Here is a 24,010-nt window from a genome sequence, read left to right as displayed (position 1 = left end):
ATAAAAATTAAAACATACAACCAGAAAACTTTCTGTAGTAATTAGCAAGGAGGAAAAAGGAGGAGCTATTAAGTCCTTTGCATAAGCAGGAGATTAACCTGAGTCGGATATGGCCCAAATACTAAATGAATAATTTGCCAGAGGTTTTTGATAAGGGTAATGGTGTGTCATTATCTAATGCAAAAGCGGTTGCATTAATACAAATATTACGTCACAGGCAAACCTTATTTTGACTTCTAGGTGAAAGTTGTCATGGGATGCGTGTCATGGCGCTCACTGTGCAGGCGGGATTAGGTGACTTTGTGAGCTGCTGTCACCCTGCTGGCATGAAATCCAAGGGAGCCAAGTGCAAGTCATATACTGGCAGACCAACAAAAAGAGCTCCTGCAGTAATCCAGGTGCAGGAGCCTCTCAGCAGCATGCAGGTAGGCAGATGAGGCTAGCTGAAGGCAGAGTGGCTGACATACCAGTGCTCAAAGGATTTTGGTAAAGCCAGGGGACCACCAATAACTAGTTAAAATTCTAGCAGCTTTGACTCAGTTTATGTTTTTGCCTTTCTCTGAAATGGTGGGAATGTGAGGATTAAAAACTGAGGTAGATATACTGGTGTGTGGTTTATGGTGGTTGTTTCACAAGTGAAACTGGAAATCCTTTCAGGATCCAGCCCAGTGCCTTTCTCATACTTGAGTTAAATTGATAACTGAGTTCAGACTCGTAAGGAAACTTCCTCCCAGGCTACATTTGCATGGACTGTTTGGTCCTAGAGGGCCTAGGATTAGTTCCTAGGATTGCTTTCAGTTGCATCACCAGGTAATTTAACATATCTGTGATGCCCAATCCTTTGCTGCCATGGTGTAGCACAAAGTCGTTCTTGTTGCTTCAGTTCGTGTGTTGTGAAGTACTCCTTGTGCATGTGATGGACAGAGTGACGGCTTGCTGAGGTGCGGTGCGTGCACATCTTAACTAACGATCTGGCACATGATTGTCTATGGTTTTGCAGGCAGGACCAGACATGATGATCCGGTGATTTCATCATCAGCTTAAATGTCTGTGACAGGGCTGCAGCTCCCACCTTTCCACCTTCCTGCAGCTCCCAGCTCAGGTGCCTTGCTGCTTCCTTTGCATGAGCTCCCTCTGAGCCACTGTGCTGACCGAAAAAGGAACTTTTTCCCCAAGATTGTGATTTCATTTGGGTCAGTGAGCTGCTGTGGCTTATCCTGCAGCTGCCTGGGGACCAGGACCATCAGTAGGGCTGCCATGGGACTGCACACTGGGGGTTCCCTATTCAGCAGTCACTGGTCACTGGATCAGTGTATGTGGACCAGGAGGATTCCTGTTTGATATCAGCTGGGAGCAGGCACAAAATGGGGCTGTAATCATTCCCAGTGAAGAACCTGACACAGTTCCCATAGGGAGAAGCTTTTCTGTGCCCATTAGCAATCAGCCTTGCATGAAGCCTGCAGTATCCATTCTTTTAACACATTGCGTGTGGGCATGGAAGGAAATACAAACTGGTTTTTATTTTACCCAGCATCAGAATGGGAAATCCAGTAGGCTGACAGGAAGAAAAAAACAAAAAAACACCAGTATGTAATGTGGTTGAAATGAACTGTTTTCACTAGTTCTGCTGCCTACAGACTACTTTACTTGTGTAGGTAAATTGTAGTTTTGATGCTAGTTTAAAAAGGAAAGCATTAAATAAAGAGGTGCCATACAACGAATTCAATAAGGGTGACAATACAGGTTAAGTATTCTTTTACTGAATATGGCCGGTGTGGGAATTTACAAGCAGATATTCTAATGCAGTTTCTAAACCTCTTTCATCTATTTTTAAGATGTCCACATTATTTCCAAAGGGATTTACATGTATTTGGAAATATGCTTTTCCCTCACCAATGTCTACTGGAGGTGGTTGATGCACACTAAGGAGTAATTTTTATTTTAGAATGGGCTGGCTTCAGAGACAAAGCTTGAAATTTAATCAAGGTAACATTTAACTAATACATCTCCAAAAACCTGGAAATTTCCTTAAATCCCTCTGTTAAACAGAGTTGTAACTCACTTGAGCACTGCCGTCTGACAGGAACAGTGCTTACAAGCAATATTAATGACAACAAAAAGGCCGCTTAATGCTAAGCAGGATGTTACCAGCCTACCTGGGAGATGAAACTTCCCCAAAATGCCCTCTTTAGTTGAGAAAAGGCATAAAGAATCAGGAAGGTCACAAACTTTTCTCAGGAAAATCTGTAACATCAGGTGATATACAACTTTGTGGCAGAATATAGGTGAGTAACCAATCTGATGTAATAGGCATTTTGTACTTGTTTGCAGCCTGGCATAAGGGAGTAAAGCAGTTAAAATAACTGCAATTATGTAACAACACAACCTTGGGAAATAGGAAGGGCAGAGCTGATATTTCCCAGGTAAAGCCAAAGATATGATCTGTGAAATGTTCTGGTTTAATTACCCTGTGAACTTCAAAAGCAAAATTAACAATGGTATATTAAATGATTCTGAAGCATTAGTGTTTCATAATTATGCCTGAATGTGTCACCCAGTGTTACTGTCACTTCTTGTGCTATCATTTTGAAATCAGACCAGCGCGGGTCAGTGTTCTTTCCATCTTCCTGCAGGGTCTGTAGGACGGGGGTCCTGCCATCATTACCTGCTGGATGTGTCAAGGGGGTAACACTCCAGAAACTTTGTTTCTGACATCTGACTTGGGTGAAAATTACCCCACTGAAGATTGTACTTTATCAGATTTTCATGTCTTTTGCTAAGAGGTCCCTGTAAAACTAGGGCCCTTTTTACCAGAGCCTGTAGGACAAGGGGCTTTAAACTAGAAGAGGATAGGTTTAGATTAGATATAAGGAGGAAATTCTTCACTCAGAGGGTGGTGAGGCCCTGGCACAGGTTGCTCACAGAAACTGTGGATGCCCCATCCCTGGAGGTGCTCAAGGCCAGGCTGGATGGGGCAGCCTGGTCTGGTGGGAGGTGTCCCTGCCTATGTCAGGGGGCTGGAACTGGTTTGTCTTTAAGGTCCCTTCCAACCCAAACCATTCTGTGATTCTAAGTAGTATCTCTGTCTTTCTAATAGCAAGTTTTTCTCTGTGAAGAGAAAGTCTTGCCTTAATATTAATTAATTAAATTAATTAAGAAGATGGTTTATGGAGTGACAAAGCTGATGTTAGATTCCCAGTGGTATTATTTCATTTTGCTTGGTTCTGTCAAGCTCTTCTGCTTGCTGCATTTGTTTAGTAGCCATCAGTGTCAAGCATTGCTTGTAAAATTACTGTTTAAAATCAAATCTCAATATGTTTTAATATTTAAAAACTACGTAGGGGGAATAAATAAGCAGAAAGAATGGCAAATATCTTTCATGTGGGTTAAACCAAGGAATGCTAGAAGCTTGTTGTTCTCATTTAAAAATAAAGAATGTGTGAGGCATACCAGTAATTCCTATTACAAGAATCACTAATGTTTTTTGCATAGTAACAAAACTTGTAACAGCTTAATAACTACCACTTGTCATCTTGTGGCATTCTCATATGGTTTGCTAAGGTATGTGGCATTTTTGGATGAAAATGCACATTCTTGGCTGGTGTAAGTGATCTTATGTACCCCTCCCTCTCCAGTAAAGGTAATGGTCACACTTGAAATTGGTTCTGCAAAGCTGTGTGCCTTAACTCAGCTGCACCTATTTCAGCTGTCTGCTGAGTTGTAGGGAACCAGGGGCCAGCAAATGGCTTTACTCTTTTGACACAGCCTGTTCCATCATTTGGCTCCCTTACACCCCTATCCTTATAATGATGGAGGCACATTTGTTTAAGGGTGTCTTTAGAAATATTAGTGAGCTGGCCTGACCTGAGGTGCACAGGATGACTCCCACTGACATTTTTAAATAAAAAGAAAAATAGCACTCATTTTTTTCTAAGAGCTGAGTACCTTGCCTAAGTTTTTCATAGGTGATTTCACAGGTTTCATAGGCATAATTTCAGTTCTTGTTTTCCAAATGCATGTGCTTCAGGGAGCTGCATATATGTTCTTTAGAACTTTTTGCACTGGGCAGGCTAAACATAAATGACTTTTTTTTTTTGATTTATGTAAATTTCTTCTCATGCATCATTTAAAATAACCCAATTTTTAAAATCAGTCTGCTAGTGTTCCTTCTGTAATTTTGGGGGAGTTTACTACAACCTAGATGCTATTTTAAAAATTTCCCTGTTGCTAGCACATTCTAGTTGCTTTTTGTAATGCTATTACAAGCAGAAAGTAGAACATTGGAAAAAGAAGTGCTGATGTGCTGATTCTGCAAATATGTTAACATTTATGTATATTAAATATACATTATCCTGACTGAACTGTGGCTAAACAAATACTTCATGTGTAGATGGCTTTATAGCATGAAGAACTAAAGCTGTGTATTAACAAATGGCTTTCTCTGCCCACAGGTCTTTGTGCCTTCAGGCTAAACATTTCCAACTTCTTGTTTAGAGGATAAGTTCTGTAGGCCTCAAAACTGCCAAACACTATGGAAAACTCCATTAAGCCACAGCATCTTTGGGTTATTTCCCAATGATATGGTTGTACTCTGAAAGAGCAGTCTTTCAAAATGATTTTTTTTTTCTGAAGCACAATCTAGTTGCTTCTCTTGTGTGTGGCTATGTGGTGGTTTTTTTGTTTTGTTTTGTTTTTTTTTTCAGTCTTGTATTAAAAACAAACAAAAGAAACCCGCAAAATCAACAATAACGAAACACAAGAGGCCTTGAACGTATTTTTCCTGTATATGAGACCTTGTGTGTGAAGCAAATGTAATGGGATAAGACAAAATACCTCTTATGCAGTCACAAATTCTACTTGTAGATAGTTAACAAATGAACAAAAAATCCTGACATAGTCAAGTAAATGCAAAAAAAATTGTTTATAAAAGTAGACTTGCAAAGAAATAACTAGGTAGCTAGTTAAGTACAAAAAAAAAAAAGTAAAACTGTAAAAACACTTTGAAAATAAAGTATTTGTGTTCTATGCAAAAGCTGATATTAAGTCTTTCAACTGTAGAAAAGTTGTGAATGGCTTTGTCTTTCCTGACATTACTCCTGCTCTTACAGTAGTAAGTTTTGTATATTGTACTTTGCTTACTTTCTGATTAGCAGTAATTTCTCAGTCAGTGTCTTTGTGTCCTTAGGCTGAACTAAGCTGGCTGCTGTGACTGGTGCATCCTTCTCTCAAGGATGAGAGAACTGCTAAACTTTCAAAATCAGTTTAGCAGCTGTTGTGGACTTGAACATAAAAACTCTGAAGACTAAGGGGCTCTGATGCATCAGTTCTTATGAAATGTTTTAAATGGAGAAGAACTGTGAGTGCTGGGGTCAGGAGGGGTAAGAGAAGTGTTTTTCTAGCAGCATGGGAAAAGTGAGGACATGCCATTTTGTCTGCTGCATTTCTACCATGAGCAACAGCAACATATTGGAAGTAGTCTGGTTCCAGATATAAAGACAGTGTTTGGTCCCAGTGGCCAGCTAGCGTAAGAGTTGCTTATTAAATACCAACAGCACATTTATCTGACTCCTAATGCACTGAACTGGTGTTGACATGTCAAATGGATAAATGCAAAGAACTGTGAATTTGTGAGGTTGCAATCTGTAGGCTGAGCATAAGGAGAAGGATAAGTCAATCAACACCCCCAAACCTGTAATAAATAGCAATCCATTTTAAGGCAACGTCCACAGCATTTCTGGTTTTTGCACAGAATGTTTTGAAATAGTAGGCTGCTCATTTGGCATGGGTCTTGTTCAGTGTGTTGAACTAGCCAGTTTGAGTTGTATTAAGATCTTCATCAGGTTGTGAGAAGGAAGACTCTGACAGTGAATTCAATAAGCTACTTTTTATTGAAGTGATGATTAAATGTAACATGGTTACTTTACTTCAGTGAATCTGTGTGTGTGTGTGTGTGTGTATTATTGAACTATTGAGCCTTTGTGTGCACAAGTTGTTTGCAGGTTTTTGGTGGAATATTGTTAGAACTCTTGAACAAAGTATCTTGTCTGATATGCCTTTTCTCTTGATTTACTATTCTCAGGAGACTGAAATAGGAAGAATCGTGCATTTTAAGGATAACTTATTGTAATCAATCTATTTAAATAATTATTTATAAAATACAGATTTATAATACTTCCCCCCCACACAGCACCAGCTACCTTCAGCTGGGTTTCTCAGTTGTCACTGTAGCACAATCCAAAGCATGTGATGTTCAAGACAGGGTGGGGTTTACCTTCATTTGACATCATCCATGGTTTGGTTTACTGAGCAAGTTGCCAGTGACACTCATCTGTCTCTAACCACTTTCAGCTACTGTCAAAAAGGAGGCCACTCAGGTTTCCATTAGAAAAGGAAGGAGATGTTCCCTATATGTACCGTTTTTTCCTTTATAAACCTATATAAACACGGAGTTTTATAACACGTTGCCCTTTTTATCAAATGCCACAATACTTAAATAAGAATAGACATGGACTTCCTTCACACTTTTGTTAAAAGTGTGCGTGTGCCTACATGTGCTCGCTGACCTCCAATGTGATTGTGTGTGGGGGGCGGGTTTAGTAAATCCAACTGCTATGGGTGTATGGCCACAGCTATTGCTGAGGAATGTGTGGGCAATGGTTTGTCGGTTACAGTAAGTGCCCTTGATCTCCATCAAAGTGAGATGGATAGAGCAAGGCACAACTGGATTTAATAAAATAAAAAAAATAAAGAAACCAAAACCTCTACAGAAATATAGCTTAGAATAACACATCAGGAGCTAGATAGATTGAACTACGTTTGCCAGTTTAAATGGAAAATGGGGTAGAAAGGGGATATTCATACTTAATTTATATTAAAAAGAAGTATTTGATCACTTGAAATTGGTTGCTGCACTGTGGATTTCATTGCTCATGTGTCTGAACCACACTCATGATGTTGGAATTGTATGGTTAGTAATTCAGACCAATCAAATTAATGTATGTAGGTAGAAATTGACTGTTGTACACTTGCATATTAGCATCGGAAATACTCTGGCTTTCAGTAAGACTTTAAATGTCAATGAATGTTTAGAGCTGTCTCAGAAGCACCCTGTATCCACGGGGTACGTGGTAGAGAGACTGACTTAGCAGGAAGAGTTCAGTACAGCATAATAGAAAAATAACACCTCTGTGAAGTGAGCGTTGCAGTTAGCAGATTGTGTGGAGGATTATGGGATTGTCCTCTCCTTTTTAGTGGCTGTGTGTATCTTTTTCTGTTGTTGAGCATGAGGAAGTAATTCTGCATTTATGTAAAATGTTTGTTAGCCTAGTGTATTACTTGAGTTACAATGATGCGTGTGATGGTTGCCTAGAAATCATTTAGTGAAAGATGCCAGGCTTGCTGGATTAATGTTGACTTTTTGGTATCCACAAAAATAGCTTTGCAGCATCTGTAGATAGGAAGAAGTAATTATGATGATACATCTTGAAAAAGATGGCTATGAAGAAATAGGAAGCTCTCCCTCTTTGTTGTACTGATGATGCTTTGTGCAGCAATTAGCATTGATGCGGTGCTGTCTAAATCAAGGTAGTATTGGGCATGTGAGGATGGTCAGCAGAAAGGCACTGACATTGAACTGGGAAGTGCTGATGCTGGAAGATGGTATTTCTGGAAGATGTGAGCTGAAGGAACATTCATTTTCTGAACAAGAAATAGTTTGAGATGTACAGGTGCATATAGCAGAAGCGCAAGCAGGAAAACAAGTGTAGCAAAATGAGAACTGAAGAGGTAAATCATGTGAAAACTAATGAGGTCAGGCTTGTCAGTGTCACATTTTGTGATGAAGGGTGGGATATAGTGTACTTTGAGCTGTCTAAATACTATGAAATGGCAGTGAACAGTTTTAGAACTAGAAATATGGGGGAAATTGTTGTGTAGGCTTGCTAAGGTGAGCACAAATGAGAAGACGGGGAGATCTGAGGAGTGAGCAGAGATGCATTGCAGTATCGTGGGGTACAGAACTGGCTCCCAAAAGCTGCAGCTGGCTTATATTGAAGGAGGCTGAGATGTCTCTCTGAAAAGACTGTCCTTTTATCCAGAGGACAGGAGCTGATTGTCAAGGTGTGTAGCCTGAACTAAGGTGACTATTGTGTGAAGATTATGTGAAGGTATTGAGAAAAATCATATGGCACAGTGAAACACTGAATAGGAAAAGGAGAGGCACCATTCAAAACTGTTTTTTTTTTTTTCTTTGAAGTCTTTTCTGGGGGAAATGTGGTAAAGCAAAGGGCTGGTGAGTACTTGATGTCAAAGCAAAAATCAGTATTCATACAAGCATACTTCTTTGTTTTACATATGAGGGTGGTGCTGCAGGCAAACTGGAAGTGCTGGAAATTTTTTGTGAGTTAATGGTATTACCGGTGGTACTATGATGCTTCATAATCCTGGTGTGGAAACAGTTGATTCATCAGAGTGTGATTTGCATACTAGTTATAACATAGCTAATTATTGTATTTAAAACAAGTGTGCAGACATATTGGCACCTCTTCTCCCTCCCACCTACCTTAGAAATACTTCTTAGTTAGAAAATTACATTTTCAGTAGTAAATGCTGCAAAGCTGAACTTTACATTATCAGTGTGGACTTCTAAAGGAGATGACAATAAAAAGCAATTCTAGCAGCTGCTCTTTATTTATATTTTTCCCTTAACTGTAACGGTTAACCACAGCATGGTTTCTTGAGATAACGCCTTATGGCATGGAAGTACCTTGTTTGGCATGAAGAGATTACGAAATTGTATTGTTTTGCATAACAGCTCAGCTATAAATCACCATCAAGTGTAGTATGATCTGTCCAGCTGACATTACCTGATCTGTATTTCACATGTTTCTCTGTTAACCTCCTCCATTTCTTTCCATTCTGTTTATTGATTTTTTTTTTCCAAAACACTTTATTCACCTTTGTTTTATTAATTACTGAAATCCATATTTCTGTTTTGTTTTTTCTCCTGCAGGCAACATCATAAAATCTTAATCAAGTGAAAATGGCCTTCAGCAATCTGACATCAAAGGCTGTGCTACTGTATGATGAATGGATCAAAGATGCTGGTGAGTCATTAAAGTCTAAAACTTACTAACTTTCAATAAGTTTGAAAAGCAGCATGTAGCTAGTGTAGATGTCCTAATATCAGCTTCAAGTAGCCTTGTCTTCCTGTACATGTTTAATAGACTTTCCAGGCTACCTACTGACATTTTAAATTATAAATAACAAATTGTCTGAATTTTAAAAAAGGGAAAAAAAAACAAAAAACAAAAAACAACTCAGGTAACTTAGGGCTATAACCCCAGACTACTAAAGTGCCACCAGTGATTACTTTGTCAGAGTTTCTGGCTCACCTTGAATATATAGTTTAATTATTTTTTCTGTTCCACTGAATGTAAAGCTCTATTTTTTTCATTAACTAACAACGTTGTGTTATCAGTTAATTGAGTTAGGTGTATGGTGATGCTTTATTTTCCCCTTGCAAAGTAAAAGGAAATACAAATCCTGGTGAGTTATAGTATATTGAAATTTGCCCTCAGAGTAATTCACTCTCACAGTCTTGTTTCAGAAAAGAATTGCAGTCTCTTGGTGCACCTCATACAAGGAGGACATAGAGCATGATTTGCTTTAACATAATGTTAAAATGTTCCTCATCATGGTAGTCATGTCATGAACAGGATTAGTTGATTCCTAGGGAAAGCTTAAGAAGCAGTTAAGGTTTGATCACTACAATGAGTAGCTTATCTTTTCCAGTATAGCTGAAAACCATTTCTCTTGTTCTGTAGCATCAGATCATGCATATGAAAAGGGAGCTTTTTGAGTACGACTCAGTGGATGAAGTGGATTAGGATGGGTGATAGAACATTGCTGCTGCCCTGTTCATGAATTCACAATTTCAGTTGCTCATCTCTCTGCCAGTGCCTGCATTTGGTATAGCATATTGTACCATTAGTGCCTGAACATGTTTTTTCTCAGAATCAAGATGGGAAAACCAGTGGGAAGGTTTTGGTTGTATCAGTGCAAGTGGTGAATGCAAAAAACTAGTCAGTTGTGAAGAGCGGGTGCTTCTCTTGCAGTGCTATGCAGACAGATGTAATTTTTTTTTTTTAATCTAACGTGCAGCATTTCACAATACTTGTTGGCTCACGGGCAGCAGCATGGGGCGCATAACAGGCTGCAAAAGGCATTGTAATTTGCTTTCCTCAACCTTTTTTTTTTTTTTTAACAAACAAACAACAACAACAAAAAAACTATAGCTGTAAACAGCACCAGAGTGCCTCAAGACATGTTGCTTGAATGCCATAGGTTGAACATCACTGACTTAAGACATTTGGCCATGATTTTAACACTTAACAAAAATTGCAGTGATGTAATTTCATGCCCAGCATCCAGCAGCAGACCATGAAAGCAGCCGTTTGCTGACTCAACAGGAAGGTTAGGGGTCTTTCAGAAACGAAACTTCCAAAAGTCAGTTTAGAAAAAAGTTTGTTCTGTTTATCCTGGTTATGGAGAAATGTTAAAGCTTTTTGAGCTGAGGCTTGGTGATGAATGACAAATCGGTGCAGTGGGATCAAGGTGAAGTTTAAGGGTAGGTCTGTCAGTCCCAGCTGTGAAGAGAGGTAACGGCAGCATGAGCAGGGGAAGGACTCTGTGCAGTAGCTGAAATCAGTATGGGATAACTGGAGAGGAACTTGCAACATATCTGCCGTTTGGAGATCTGCAATATAAAATTATGAGTTTTAAGGTACTGTGAGGGTGACGTGTCAGGACTTCTTAGGAACAATCTTTGAATACCAACTGATGAGAGGATGTTTCCTCGGTCTGAATTCCCCACGGTTATTGCATCTAACACAATACTGCTTATAAGGCTTGAGGATCTTGAAAAGTGGGGCTACTGCTTGTCTGTGCCTTAAACTGTGAGACAAAATAAATGCTTTTTCAGGATAATGAAGTCTCACTAGGACATGCAGGCTCTGTGACCTGCTTGTACATTGCTTTCCTACCTGTGCCTTCTGCGCCACAGCAGTGTATGAAGACACAGGCTTTTCATGGAGGAGGGGTCTGGACTGAAAATCGCATTTCCTGTGATTCTCTGTGTGAAGAACTAATGAGTTCTGAGGAGCAGCTAAAGGAATTGGGGTTGTTTAGTCTGGAGATGAGGAGCCTGAGGGCAGACCTCATTGCTGTGTACAACTACCTGAAAGGAGGTTGTAGTGAGGTGGGTGTCAACCTCTTTTCTCAGGTGACAGGATGTGAGGACATGGCCTCAAGTTGTGCCAACAGAGGTTTAGGTCCTTTTTACCATAAAGAATTTCTTTATGGTGAGGGTGATTAGGCATTGCAACACACTGCCCAGGGAAGAGGTGGGGTCAATATCCCTGTGGTTGTGTTGCTCAGGGGCATAGTTTAGTGATTGGACTCAGTAGGTCAGGTCGATGGATGGACATGGTCATCTTCTAGGTCTTTGCCAACCTAGATGATCCTATGATGCAGGAAGAAGTAATCTGACAGGTGCTAAATGTTGTTATCCAGTCAGTGCAGATTTGAGGTAAATGTTCTCTTGATCAGTGAAAACAAAACCCAAACTGTTAGGAATTAAGTACTTCTCAGTGGCGTCTTTAGGATTTAATGAGTACTGGAAAGATCTGATTTTTTTTTTTCCTCCCCTTCTCTAGATCCAAGACTGGAAGGCTGGCCACTCATGTCTTCGCCTTTTCCAACAACATTTATCATTGGAACCTACATCTATTTTGTAACTTCTCTGGGACCCAAACTCATGGAAAACAAAAAACCTTTTGAACTCAGGCAGATAATGGCATTTTATAACTTTAGTGTGGTAATCCTCTCTTTGTACATGACTTACGAAGTAAGTATTACTTTTATAGGCAGCACACACATATTTTGTCTCTAAAAACCCTCATAAATTTTATTAAATTTATTAATGCATTTTCTACTTTTCAATTCTCAAAACTGTTATTCTGATTGTTGTAATATATATTTCTGTGATCAGTATGACAAAATTACTGAGCTGATACTTGATAAAAAGAAGTCATACTTAGAAAGAAAGATGGTAAAATACTTAATGTGCCATTATATATAATGCACAAAATTAAAGATTTTTAACTTATTTAATTTCCCTGGGTTGTAGCAGGTAAAGTAGACTATATGTTTTTCTTAGTCTGTTGTAATTGTTTTTACCCTACTACTTCATAGTCAGCTCTGATGTTTCAAACACTGTATGTTTACTAAATAATAATCTTCAGTTAGGTCAGCCTTATAAATTGCAAATGTTAATGATATCTACTTAGGGGACCTTCATTCTCTTAAAAAAAAAAAAATACAGTGAACAATTTCAGCCTGTTTTTTCAGAAACAGGAAGTATTTTTTTTCTCTGAGAGAATGTTGAGATTTTGCTCTAGTCCATAGCAAGTGTTGAAGCAAATGTTAGACTTTAAAACAGCAAAGCCTGGCATTGTGTAGGATTATGGGTTGATAGAACTAAAAATCCATAAGAATGAATGGCATAGACCATGTAGAAGCTTTAGAACCAGTATTTAAACCTTAAGATACATGATGCCTGCTTCAGTTGAAAATATATTTATATAACAATAGTATTATGTGCATGATAGCTGTCTACATTTGCCTGGTTAAATATCCCTATGCCAGTACTGATGCTTTTCATATTAAGTCTGGTTATGTGGTTATGTTTGGTAAATTGGTAATGTTGCAATATAATCCTGTAAAATTGGCAATGTTTTTGTTAGCTCAAATTGCATAAATCTCATCATGAGTTACAGTGAACTGCTTGACATTTCTTTTAACAGCACTTAAATGACAGTGCAGCAGCAACTACTTCATGTAATAGCTGTGCCGAATGTTCTAAGTGTTGGGATAAAATGCTTACATTTTTTTCCTTTCTTTTTTTTTTTTTTTTGAAAATTCACCAAACACATCTGTTTGTAATTTGGTGATAAGCTTGGTTTGATTATAAGCCCTCTGAAACTTAAATTAAACTTCTAGCAGTGTCTGATACTAACACAGTACTCAATTAATCTGCTGTCAAGACGTCTATTTTAAAATTTCATGAAAGGGAGCATAGATGCTGTATAACAGGGAGACAATAGCAGAGATTCAGACTCTCAGCAAAAAGCTGATTCTTTCCCTCTTTGGATCCAAGCCATTTTGTGGGTGTTTTAGTGTTAAGATATCTTGATGGCATTATAATCTTGTTTTATTTAAGCAACTGATTCTTTACAAAGTTAAAACATTTAACATGTCATAGACTAAAAACCTTCGTCTGTTACGAGCTGAACCTCATATCATGCATGAGTGGGTTATGATCAATTGATGACAAGGGTTTTCTTTTCTTTAACTGATATAAGACACAGTTGTCCTAATGGCTGGTAGGAGAATGAGCCAAGTGCAATATTAACAATGTCGCTCTTGTCTTGATTTCTAATATAGTCCAAGAGAAAAGATCAAATGATCAAGAGAAATGATTAAATGATGATACATATAGTCCTGCCCTGTACATATGCTCTTGATTATAAAAACAGTAGCTTCTCATCCATCGTATTAGTGAAAGACTCATTGAATCATGCCGTTCAACTAAGCAAGATTTTAGGAACTAGAATACTAAAAATATAGTGCATATTGATTTTGTTCTTTGTCTTTAAAGTATTAAGTTCTACTTCTATGTTGTTATGTTGTGATGGTTTTCTTGAGTACTAAGATATTTGACTGTGATAACTTTCAAAAATTTCTAAAAGGTTTACTTGTTTTTGTGTTCTGATTTACACAACAGGTTGCTTAGCCAGCATGTGTGTTGAGATGCAGCTGTTTCTCCTCTTCATTTACTAATGCTGACATAATGGGTGTAGAAAGAAGCTTCTTGTCCATAGGTGTGGTCATGGAATTATAAAGTAATCAATCTGTAGCAGCAAATGATCTTGTGGTAGCTAGTCAACACAGAGGCTGATGATTGACAAAGTTGCTGATCCAACAAGTTTATAACATTGTTTTCCCCTCATGCTTAGTGATTGCAATAATAATCTGAATTTAATGAATTTTTCATAAGACACAAAGTAATCCATGCCCTTTTCTTTTTCTTTGCTCTAGTTTCTCATGTCAGGTTGGGCCACTGGGTACTCATTCCGCTGTGATATTGTTGACTACTCGAGGTCACCTACAGCTCTAAGAGTAAGTTGCCAAATGCATGGTCAAATTGTTATGCTACACAGACTTTATTTTTGGAAATGCTTTTTGAACAACCAAATCTATTGCTGTTGAGTGGAATGCTCTAAAGAAAAATGCCTTACTGTAAAATATAAAGCATTAATATGCTTAGAGTTTAACTGTAGAGGTTTACTGTTTGCCAAAAAAGGCAACCTATTTGTTGGCTTGTTCCTTTTTGTTTTAAAATTCTCTATCAATTAAAGAATTTTTAATTATTTTTTAAGGAAAAAGAAAACAACACCAAACAACCTACACATCACCAAGACACCACTTCTCTCTCTATTTTCATTTTATACTCTTACTTCTCCTGCAGCTTCTTAATTTTAATTATGACTATTAGGATTTAACAGTTTCTGTTTTTCACTCTTGCAGATGGTACGAACTTGTTGGCTGTACTACTTTTCCAAATTCATTGAACTATTAGACACCGTAAGTATTTGTAGCCTAATAAACAATGTAGTGATGTTTCCCTTTCACAGTAGAAGAACCACTGCTGTTGAGGGCTGAGAGCATAAATTGCTTTTTCATTATTCCTCCAACCTTCACTGTTAGAATACCACCAGGTTGTTTACCCTTACTATCTTATTCTCCCATTGCACTGTCACTCCTTATTTATCAGGGAAAATATTAGAGAATATATCTTTAAAAAATAAAAATAAAAATTGGAAGCCTTGATAACTTGGCTATTTATCAGCCAAATACACTAACCTGTTGTGCTGCAGCAATGCTTGTCTCAACACATCAAGTTTAAAAAAAAAAAAATAAATCAGTGTTGATTACATTGAAGCTTTTTTCCATGTCATCTTCAGATTTTATCTTTCATTTTTTGGAATATTTGTATCAACAGAATTGAATACAGCATAATTTGTCATAACTACCTGCTCTAAACTCCTGTAAGTACCTTGTTGGCCATGACCATAGATGTGTTTGGTACTTGGCCTGCACTCTGAGCAGTTTCAAAAGAAGTCTGAGCTGCAGTGCATTAAAGCAGAATGTAGACTTTGCTCACCACCACTAGCCATCTGCCTTCCCCTCTTCCTGAAGCTGGCACCTACTAGGGATGGTGGAGATGTTCTCAAACAGGCTTCTGGATGTTGGAGTCAGCTGTGATTTCGTTTATCTTACTGTGTCGGGCACAATAGCAGTGATTCAGGAGCTGACTCATGAGCAGCTGGGATGTTCTATACCCCGCAAGAGAAGTTAGCCATCTAACTTTCATCTACAAACAATCATGATTCAACATCTTACTGACTGGGCCAAATGGAATGGTAATGTAAGTGCCAGGAATGCTAAAACTGGAAAAGCCTGACTGGCTTAGTCCTCTGTACTACCCTCTTGTTAGATTGCCCATTTTTAATTAGCCCTGGGCTTGAAATTTTTGTTTATTATTATTTGTTTTCTTTGAATCTATCCAATCAGGTACCTGTTTCTCAGCAGCTTTTTGGTATTATTGCAGAAGTTATTTATTAACTGTATTTAAATAATCTGTTTCCAAATGTTTTCCATAGCATGCTAGACTTCTCTTCTGTATTACTTTCTTTGCCATCTGATACCACCCTTCTCGTGACCTGACTTCTTATACAATTTTCTTTATCTGTCTTCCCTTAACATTTCTCACAGTATCTGTCTTTTTAAGTGTGGCCTGTCAATATCTATAAAGAACAGTTACATTTATACTTCCCGATGTTGTCTTTTTCCAAGGGTAGCTAAGTCAGTAGTAATAATAAAGGCTACTTCTCTAAATTAATATTTACTCCTGTCTGTATCTCTTGTTAGTCCTTCAGTTAGTTTTCTCAAATGTCTTTCCTTTAGTAGTAGTAGTTCAGCAGACTTAAAATCTGATGCTTCTAAATACTTCTCAGCCCAAGCAAGTCCATTTTACGTTGTCCATTGCACTCATTGCTCAGCTGTGGGCAGTTGCTTTTGAAGCTTGCTTTGGCTTCACTCCACAGGTGGGTTTTAATACTGGTTTAATTTTTTTCAAAAATTAGTCAGATGTTTCCCATCTTCTCCCTAGACTGCAGCTGTGAAGAATTTTTAAGTGTATAGTAGTGAGTAACCAGCATAGATACATACATTTTCTTTTAGTATGTTGGGCTTGAGTATTCTATAACATTCTGTTTGTTAAAATCTGTTTCAGATATTTTTTGTGCTACGTAAGAAAAACAGCCAAGTTACATTCCTGCATGTCTTTCATCATTCCATCATGCCATGGACCTGGTGGTTTGGAGTCAAATTTGCTGCAGGTAGTGAAGAGACAGTTCAACTTTTACATATCTTCTGGTACCAAAAACATGCTAGACAAATATTTGAAGAACAGATTAAAAATTCCTGCAGACACCAACATTTTTAAATTTGGATGTCTTCAGAATTTTTTGTAACATCTGAAATCACCATGCAAGACAACTATCTAAATGGGTGGGGGGTACTCATTTTTCTTAGACATCATTTTGTGCAGAGTTGAGGGAACAAGGTGTGCAGGAGAAAACCATAAACAAAGAGCAATATTACATGAAAAAAAATGTGATTGAAAAATTAAAAGTGGTGTAAGGTAGATACTCTGAAACTTCTTCAAAGACACTTTTCCTTCAAACCGTAAGAATTGAATTGGAGGGGAGGACTACATTCTCATCTTTTTTTTTTTTTTTTTTTTACTATCCTTAAAGTGCTGTTTCAGCAGTCATTTTTATTGTCTTTAAGCCACAGAACAAGTGGGGATTACTTACATCTAATACTTTATTTAGTTTTCAGAAAACCACAGACATGTTTTTTTGACCTTATTTATTATAGAAAGTTAGGCTCTACCTGTATTTGAATTGTGATGAAGTAAGAGCTTCTGTCCACTCCAGAATAGCTTCACTTTTCTCCTTTCCTGCTCTATGTGCATGCATCTTTCTATGCTATAGAATTAGTGTACAACACTAATAAATATAGAATGCCATGAGAATAGCCTGGTAAGCACACGGTAGTTACATCTGATCTGTTAGTTCTTCTTTTATGAATGTGAAAATAAGCCCTAAAAACAGACCAGGATATCTGTAAGCGGTCTAGGATAGCTGTAGATTGTGTCTTTTGAACAAGTCCAGTGTGCAGATTTTGCTAGTGTATGAGAGGCTATACTTCTGCTGCTTTTGTTGAGCTCCTGTTACGAGGAAGCTTGATCATGTCTTTCTCAAATGTTGATGAAAAACTGGTATTTTAAGTTAATGAGGAAACTGTAAATAGATTTTTCAGCATGCAGTTCAGTTTGTTTACAGATCTGCAAAGAATCCCAGCAACTAGCACTCTCTCCTCTTCAACCTTGAAAAATTTCCACTTATAGGTGATTAACTTCCTGCCTTTTATCTGGACATTGGATCAGTATACTAGATACAGGCTTCTGATTTTGCATCAGATTCAAATTTTCCATGTGATAATCTGACATATATTTCAACAAATTATGCAAGGTCTGTTTTATCCTCTGCTCGTAATAGTCATACTCAACCTTGAAGAGCTGTATTTATTCTTGCAGCTCTTTTGCTTATCTTTATACTGATCTTTCCAAATATTGTTCTATTTGACAACTTTTTTTTTTCCCCCAAGAATTTCAATCCTGCTGATGATTATCTTGTATTCAGTTTCATCACTGCTTGTACTTCCTTCTAAATAGTGGCACTATGGTCTCTACTAACCAAGCTTTGGAACCTGTGTTTAAAAAAAAAAAAAAAAAGGGGTTGTGAAAGGAGATACTGATTTTTCTTCTGATAAATAGAGAACTGTAAGATGTTGATTACATGTGGTGTTGCTTTTTGGAGCATATTCTTGTATTATTGCTTCTCTCTCTTTGCTTTAACTATTTATTTTTTCTTTTGAATATTCACTGTGCAGGCCAAAAAAAGTATGTACTTTTTGGACTGCGAGAACACGAATTATTTTCAAAAATACAAATAACTAAGTTTCAAAGAAAGTTTGCGATCACAGCTGGAAGAGTTATGATCTATCAAGCTGGAAGACTAGTGTGAGCTAATAAAATCACAAAATAAGCTTTATTTTTAACTGAAGTGATTCTTAATGGCAAATTGGCTTTTGGATAAGAAATATTTCTCACTAAGTGTCTGCTTTTCATAACATTTTGTTTTCTTCCTGAAGCTCAATATTTTCATGTTCATATTTATCTTAAAAATACTTTATCAGCCACCCCTTGTATCATTTTAACCTATAATTTATTATGTTCTTTAAAACAAAATTACCTTGAGCAGCATCATCTAACTCCCTTGTTGATCAGTGGGAAAAAAAATTCCTCACTCGCTTTGTTTAATATCTTACCAGTTTCAGTCATGAGTTTGCCCCAAGGTGGGTTATTAGTTGGCCTTAAATTTCCTTTCCGCTGTATGTGTGCTTTTGAGATGGAACGTGGATTTGTGAGGCCTTCACTTACATCATGACTCCAGAAACTTACTGTCTGAAACTGATTCGTTCCCTGGAAATCTCTGTTGGGGAATTACTTATCCTCTAAAACTTTGCAAAGTTCATCATGTAGCTCAGAAAGTAGGTGTAAAACAGGAGGAATGTTGCTTCCACAAAATTCTTTCTGCTTCCTTTCATGTGTATATGTCACTTTGAGAAGTCAGTGATTTTTTTTTTTTAAAGGTCATTAGCTCAGATCAATATACTGCTGTTTTGGAATAGCTTAGATAAACCTGTGTGATAAGATCCTTCAGAATTGGTGTCAACCCAATTCTGGTTAAATACTTCGGTTAATTGAAGTCTATATTTGTTGTGGTCTTTGTTTGTTTTCCTCAATCAAAACAAACTACCAGGACCTGAGTTGGCTTTTAAATGACCTAAATAAACCTAATGCAATAATACTACTTTATTATATTCCTTCTACAGGTGGTTTAGGGACGTTTCATGCTTTGTTGAACTGCATTGTACACGTTGTCATGTACACTTACTACGGCATCTGTTCTCTGGGACCAGCCTATCACAAATACTTGTGGTGGAAAAAATACATGACAACTATACAACTTGTGAGTAATTTTCTCTTTGACTTGAACATCTCCCAAAGCTGATTGTGGCTAATGCAGACAGTGCAATAAATTTGTACTCTTTAACGTTGATCTGTGTGGTCAGTACAGTTGGTACAGTTTTTACTCATGTTTTAAATGAGTAAAACAAAAGTAATGAGCCCCAGTTGAGTTATTTATTTAAATCTGCTGACTTCAACATTCACCATAAAATCATAGACACAAGCTTTTCAGTTAAATGTGTTCACTGAATACTACATGCAAAACTCATCTGCTGTATAAAAATAACTAGAATATAAATTTACACCAAGAAAACATAACTAATGTACAGAGCCTACATGTAAATAGTAATGACTGCAGGGAAAAAAGTATTTCCTAATGTCATGTCCCTTCTTTCATAGAAATTATGTGTAGAGAATTTACATTAAGTGTTTTATTAGCATTAGATCACTCTGAAGTGGTTATTGCTATGGGTGCTTTTTCACACCCAGCTTCTTTAATATAAATTTAAAAAAATGCAACTTCTGGCTACACAATCAGTTTGGCCTGTTCACAGAGGAGCAAAAGAAGCAGGGAGAAGCAGCCATGGCTGTAACTGCTTGCACCAGGTCTGGTCTTTGTTTACGTAACCCTGTGTAACTAGGAATGACTTAGCTTGAATATTTATAAGTTTAGAGGCTTTTTGTCTTGGCGGTATTATCTGTGGATTATTAACTTAATGTACATGTCGAATTTCTTTAAATCCTCCCTTAAATTGCTTTTTTGGGACCTGCAGACCTCTGTGTTACGTGAATTTCCCCTCACCTCTGACCTGTATACTATCATGTTCACAGATCCTGATGTGTATTTTTTTTTCTGGCCTTTTTTTTTTTTTTTTTTTTTCAGAGCAATATCCCATTTGTCACTGGTCAAACGAGTCAAATTACTTATTTCTTTACTGAACTGGCAGACTCCCTTTCTTCTAGCACAGGTTTCTCATTGCTGCTTGTACTTCGTATTGTCCTTGGACAATACGTCTTTCTTTACTCTGTGGAAGTGCTTTTCAATGCAGTAACAATTTGGGAGAGGGTCAATAATGGTGACCCTATCTGTAGCTGAGAAAGCCCCTGCCCCCAACTTTTTATGAATGCAAGTTCTGCTAAATCTTTTTAAATGTCTGTAGGAAGTTTGTCTTTCTTTCAAAATGAATATTTTTCCTTCCCTTTTTCCTGCAGGTCCAGTTCATTATGATTACAGTCCATATAGGGCAAATCTACATCATGGATGATTGTCCGTACCAGTATCCAATTTTCATGTTTATTATTTGGCTATATGGTTCTATGTTTTTAGTCTTGTTTCTGCACTTCTGGTACCATGCTTACACAAAGGGACAACGACTACCAAAGACAACAAGAAATGGCACCAGCAAAGATCAGTGAAACAAACTGTTGTCTACAAGAAAGAAGAAAAAATGTATACATCAGAGTGAAAACTTGAGCTACTTGACAATCAAGACATTTAGGTGCACACACTACACTGTGTATATTTTGTATGTTTTCTTCCAAAGCAGAACTTGTATTTTTACCATAAGTTATTTGCGTTTCCGAATTTGGGGGGCGGGATAGAAGAGCATGTATCTCTGAATTAAAAAAACAAGTGTTTTCAACAACTTGTTTATGTCTTTCCTGCAAGAAATGAATGGATAGATGATCTCTATCTAGAAGATGCAGGAAAATAAAGATACTTGTTGAGAAAATTAGTGTGTATGACAAGTACAAAGTACTTTGAACATTGAGGGGGAAAAAAAAATGACCTCAATTGTTGTAAGTTGTTGAGAATGTCAGCTACAATTTATTAAAAGAATGAATCTTCAATAAATACAGTATTTGAGTATAAAGCTTATTATTAATATAACTAATACATATAAGCATTATGCATTTAAAAACAATATTACTTTAAAGAAAGGAATGTATGTTAATCTGTCAAAGTATGGCATTTAATTTGAAGATAAATTTTTATGCCTACCCTCTTTGAGATAACTTAATTCATTTATGTAGGAAATCTGTATTCATTTAAAAGTTATCCTAAATGCAGGAAGCCTACTAATTTGAGGGTTAACCAAACTGTCTTGTAGTATAATGATCAAAACAGCCTAGTGATTTGTTCACCAAAGTGTTATAGTAATCTTAATCTATCAGTATATTTTCAGATATGTAGGATAGACTGCTTAGTGGGGATAAATATGTAATTCAGCAGTCAAAATCTTAGTCCTTATATATCTTTTAAAGAAATGTTTTTGATTGAAGTCTAAATGTTAGCTACCATGACTGTACTGTGATCTGTTTTCTTCCATTTCCATTACCTATTGAAATACATGCCTCAAAAGACTTTCTGGGGTTTTCTTATTGTTTGTTATTATTATTGTTTTCAACAACTCAAGTTTAAAGTAAAGATTTCTCTGTTAAGTAGCACTGGTTACCTTGCCTCTGTTCTGTCAAACGAGGAAAAAAAAAAGTACAAGACATTCTCTGAACTCCTGAGACTGGGGCTGGCAGAGGTGGTAGGGCACGTGTGGAGTCCGTATCAGATTGATCAGTGTGGTTTTTTTGGAAACATGGCAGATTGTTAAGGGCACACACGTAGAGAAATTAAAGAGTCTAGCTATTTGCACATAAACTCATACAATACAAATGCAGCTTATTAAGTTTATGCATCAGACTTGTAACTCAGGAGGTAGAGGTGTTTAAATTAACATGTTACCTTTAAATGTATTGTTTTCTATTATGTTCACTACTAACAGAGAAGAAGCTTGTTGTTTTTGCTTTGTGCTTGACCTGATCTACAGGATTTTCAAATATCCGAAATGTTGGTGCAGGTTTCAATTGCTTCCCTGTTGTAAAACTCCAAGAAAATAAGTTGTTACCTCAATAAATTTATAGGTGTAGAAACATTTATTGTGTACTGTTAATACTAAAAGAATTTAAACTTTATCATGGATATGTGTTGCAAATAATTCTTACGGAATTACATACAAGTCATCTTTATAAAACAAATAAAAAATAATTTTTATATTTTATATTTTTCCACCATTTAATCCACACAGCCATCAACTCTCATGGCTGATTGAAATCAGATTATCATGACTTTTGCATTTTTTTAGGTGCTTAATCATGGAATCCTCAGCTCCGTGTTTTAGCTTCCTGAGAGAGTGAGAGAGGTGCTTTAGCACAGAATGCAGAACAGCCAGGGTGCTGACTGGGGGCCACAACCATTTTCAGTGGGAAATCTGATTACTGACTCCAGTCCTCTGACACCCTTAACTTCCAAAGGAGGGGGGTTGTTTCTTGTCAATAGGGGTCTAGTGCTTTTTTTTTTTTTTTTTTTTTTTTTTTTTCCCAAGCAGTGGAAAAGGCTTTGTCTCTTTTTAAAGCCTGAGTGGTGCCTATTTTTGCTGCTTTTTTTTTTTTTTTTTTTCTCCTTAAAACTAGGTACTGATGAAGAGAGACTACGCTGTAGGCTTGCAGAAGACCCATTGCAGGTGCGGAAGTCCTAGTTTTGGCCCACCATTTTGTAGTTATTCCACCCACTGCAGCAATAGAAAATGCAGAGGTCAGAACCACTTGGAAGTCTTATCAAAAGTAAGAGAAATTGAGTATACAGCTGCATTCTAAAAGGAATGCATCCTACTGCTGTGAGGGGCCAGACAGTAGTTTGTTGGTCTAGGACAAACTTCTTCAAACTCATTGAAGCTTAAGTAGGGTCTGAGAATACACATGGTCAAAACTGAGCTGCTCAGGCCTCCTGTGAGGAGCCAGGAAAAACCTCCAAATCCAGCACTTGTGCAGCAGCCAACTGCTTCTACAACTTGAGATTATGTTTTAATAAGCAGGAGCAGAAACTGGAGATGCTGATCAGTCTGCGGGCTGTCAGTAAGTACCACTTCGGAATCCTGCTTATGTTTCTTGCACAATGGTTTAGTTTTCTGTGCGTTACAAAGCATTTGAAGGAAGAAAATGCATTCTTTCAGTGTGCTGTATGGGTGTATGGCAAGAGGCTGCATATAGTAGCTACCCTAGTGGCTTCAATACAAAAGGTTTGTGTTGTAGCTTGTGAGAATCATGCAGTTACATTTTTTTTGTACTTAAAAATTGTATTATACACCTGGGTGACACTGGGAAGTGGAGTGCCTCATTCAGTTAAACCACAAAGTGTGCAGTGAACATGGAGAATGAGGGGAAGTGTGTTGGGATGCTGTGTTCTTAGGTTTGGTGCAGGAGGAACGCTGATCGTACCAGCTCCTCCTGAGAAACTGAGTGCTGAAATTACCACTTTTTTTCTGTGACTTAGTGAAATCGCTGCGGTACGTTATCACCAAGGCGCTAATCACACAGCGCGAACCCACCCTCCCTTGCTACGGTTTGCGCGGTTGCCAAGCCAACGCCTGGTTCCCTGTCCTCAACCTTTTGCTGCTCAGCCACAGAAAGGAAAACCAGCGGCTAATGCCCGCTGTGAGGGAAGCCGAGCCGCCCCGCTGACAGGCGCTGCCAGGAGCCGCCCTGCCCCGCAACCGCCATTTCCCCCTCCCGCCTCTGTGTGTGTGTGGTGAGGGCGGGGGGGGGGGGGAGAGGAGAAAGCCGTTACGCCCAGCCCCGCCCCCTCCCCAGGCGGAGCAAGGCAGTGTCCGCCTCCACCAATCCGAGGCGGCGGTGGGTGGGTCACGTGGCGCGGCGGCCGCCCAATGAGAAAAGGCG

General features: G+C 37.9%; 1 protein-coding gene across 2 annotated transcripts in view; it reads left to right on the top strand.

Moving 5' to 3' along the window:
* ELOVL7 (ELOVL fatty acid elongase 7) overlaps window positions 1–21,727 on the top strand; it is a 32,752-nt gene extending 11,025 nt beyond the window's left edge. For both annotated transcript variants that reach the window (XM_084504387.1, XM_084504388.1), the window contains exons 2-8: window positions 9,011–9,104; window positions 11,715–11,905; window positions 14,158–14,238; window positions 14,647–14,703; window positions 16,415–16,520; window positions 19,147–19,283; window positions 20,495–21,727. In XM_084504387.1, coding sequence (XP_084360513.1) covers window positions 9,041–9,104; window positions 11,715–11,905; window positions 14,158–14,238; window positions 14,647–14,703; window positions 16,415–16,520; window positions 19,147–19,283; window positions 20,495–20,698 — 840 coding nt within the window. In that variant the 5' untranslated portion in view covers window positions 9,011–9,040 and the 3' untranslated portion in view covers window positions 20,699–21,727. The remainder of the gene's footprint in view (window positions 1–9,010; window positions 9,105–11,714; window positions 11,906–14,157; window positions 14,239–14,646; window positions 14,704–16,414; window positions 16,521–19,146; window positions 19,284–20,494) is intronic.
* The last annotated feature ends 2,283 nt before the right edge of the window (window positions 21,728–24,010 follow it).

The sequence above is a fragment of the Aythya ferina genome (assembly GCF_964211825.1).
Source record: "Aythya ferina genome assembly, chromosome: Z".
NCBI lineage: Eukaryota > Metazoa > Chordata > Aves > Anseriformes > Anatidae > Aythya > Aythya ferina.
This window is presented reverse-complemented; position numbering and strand designations above follow the sequence as displayed.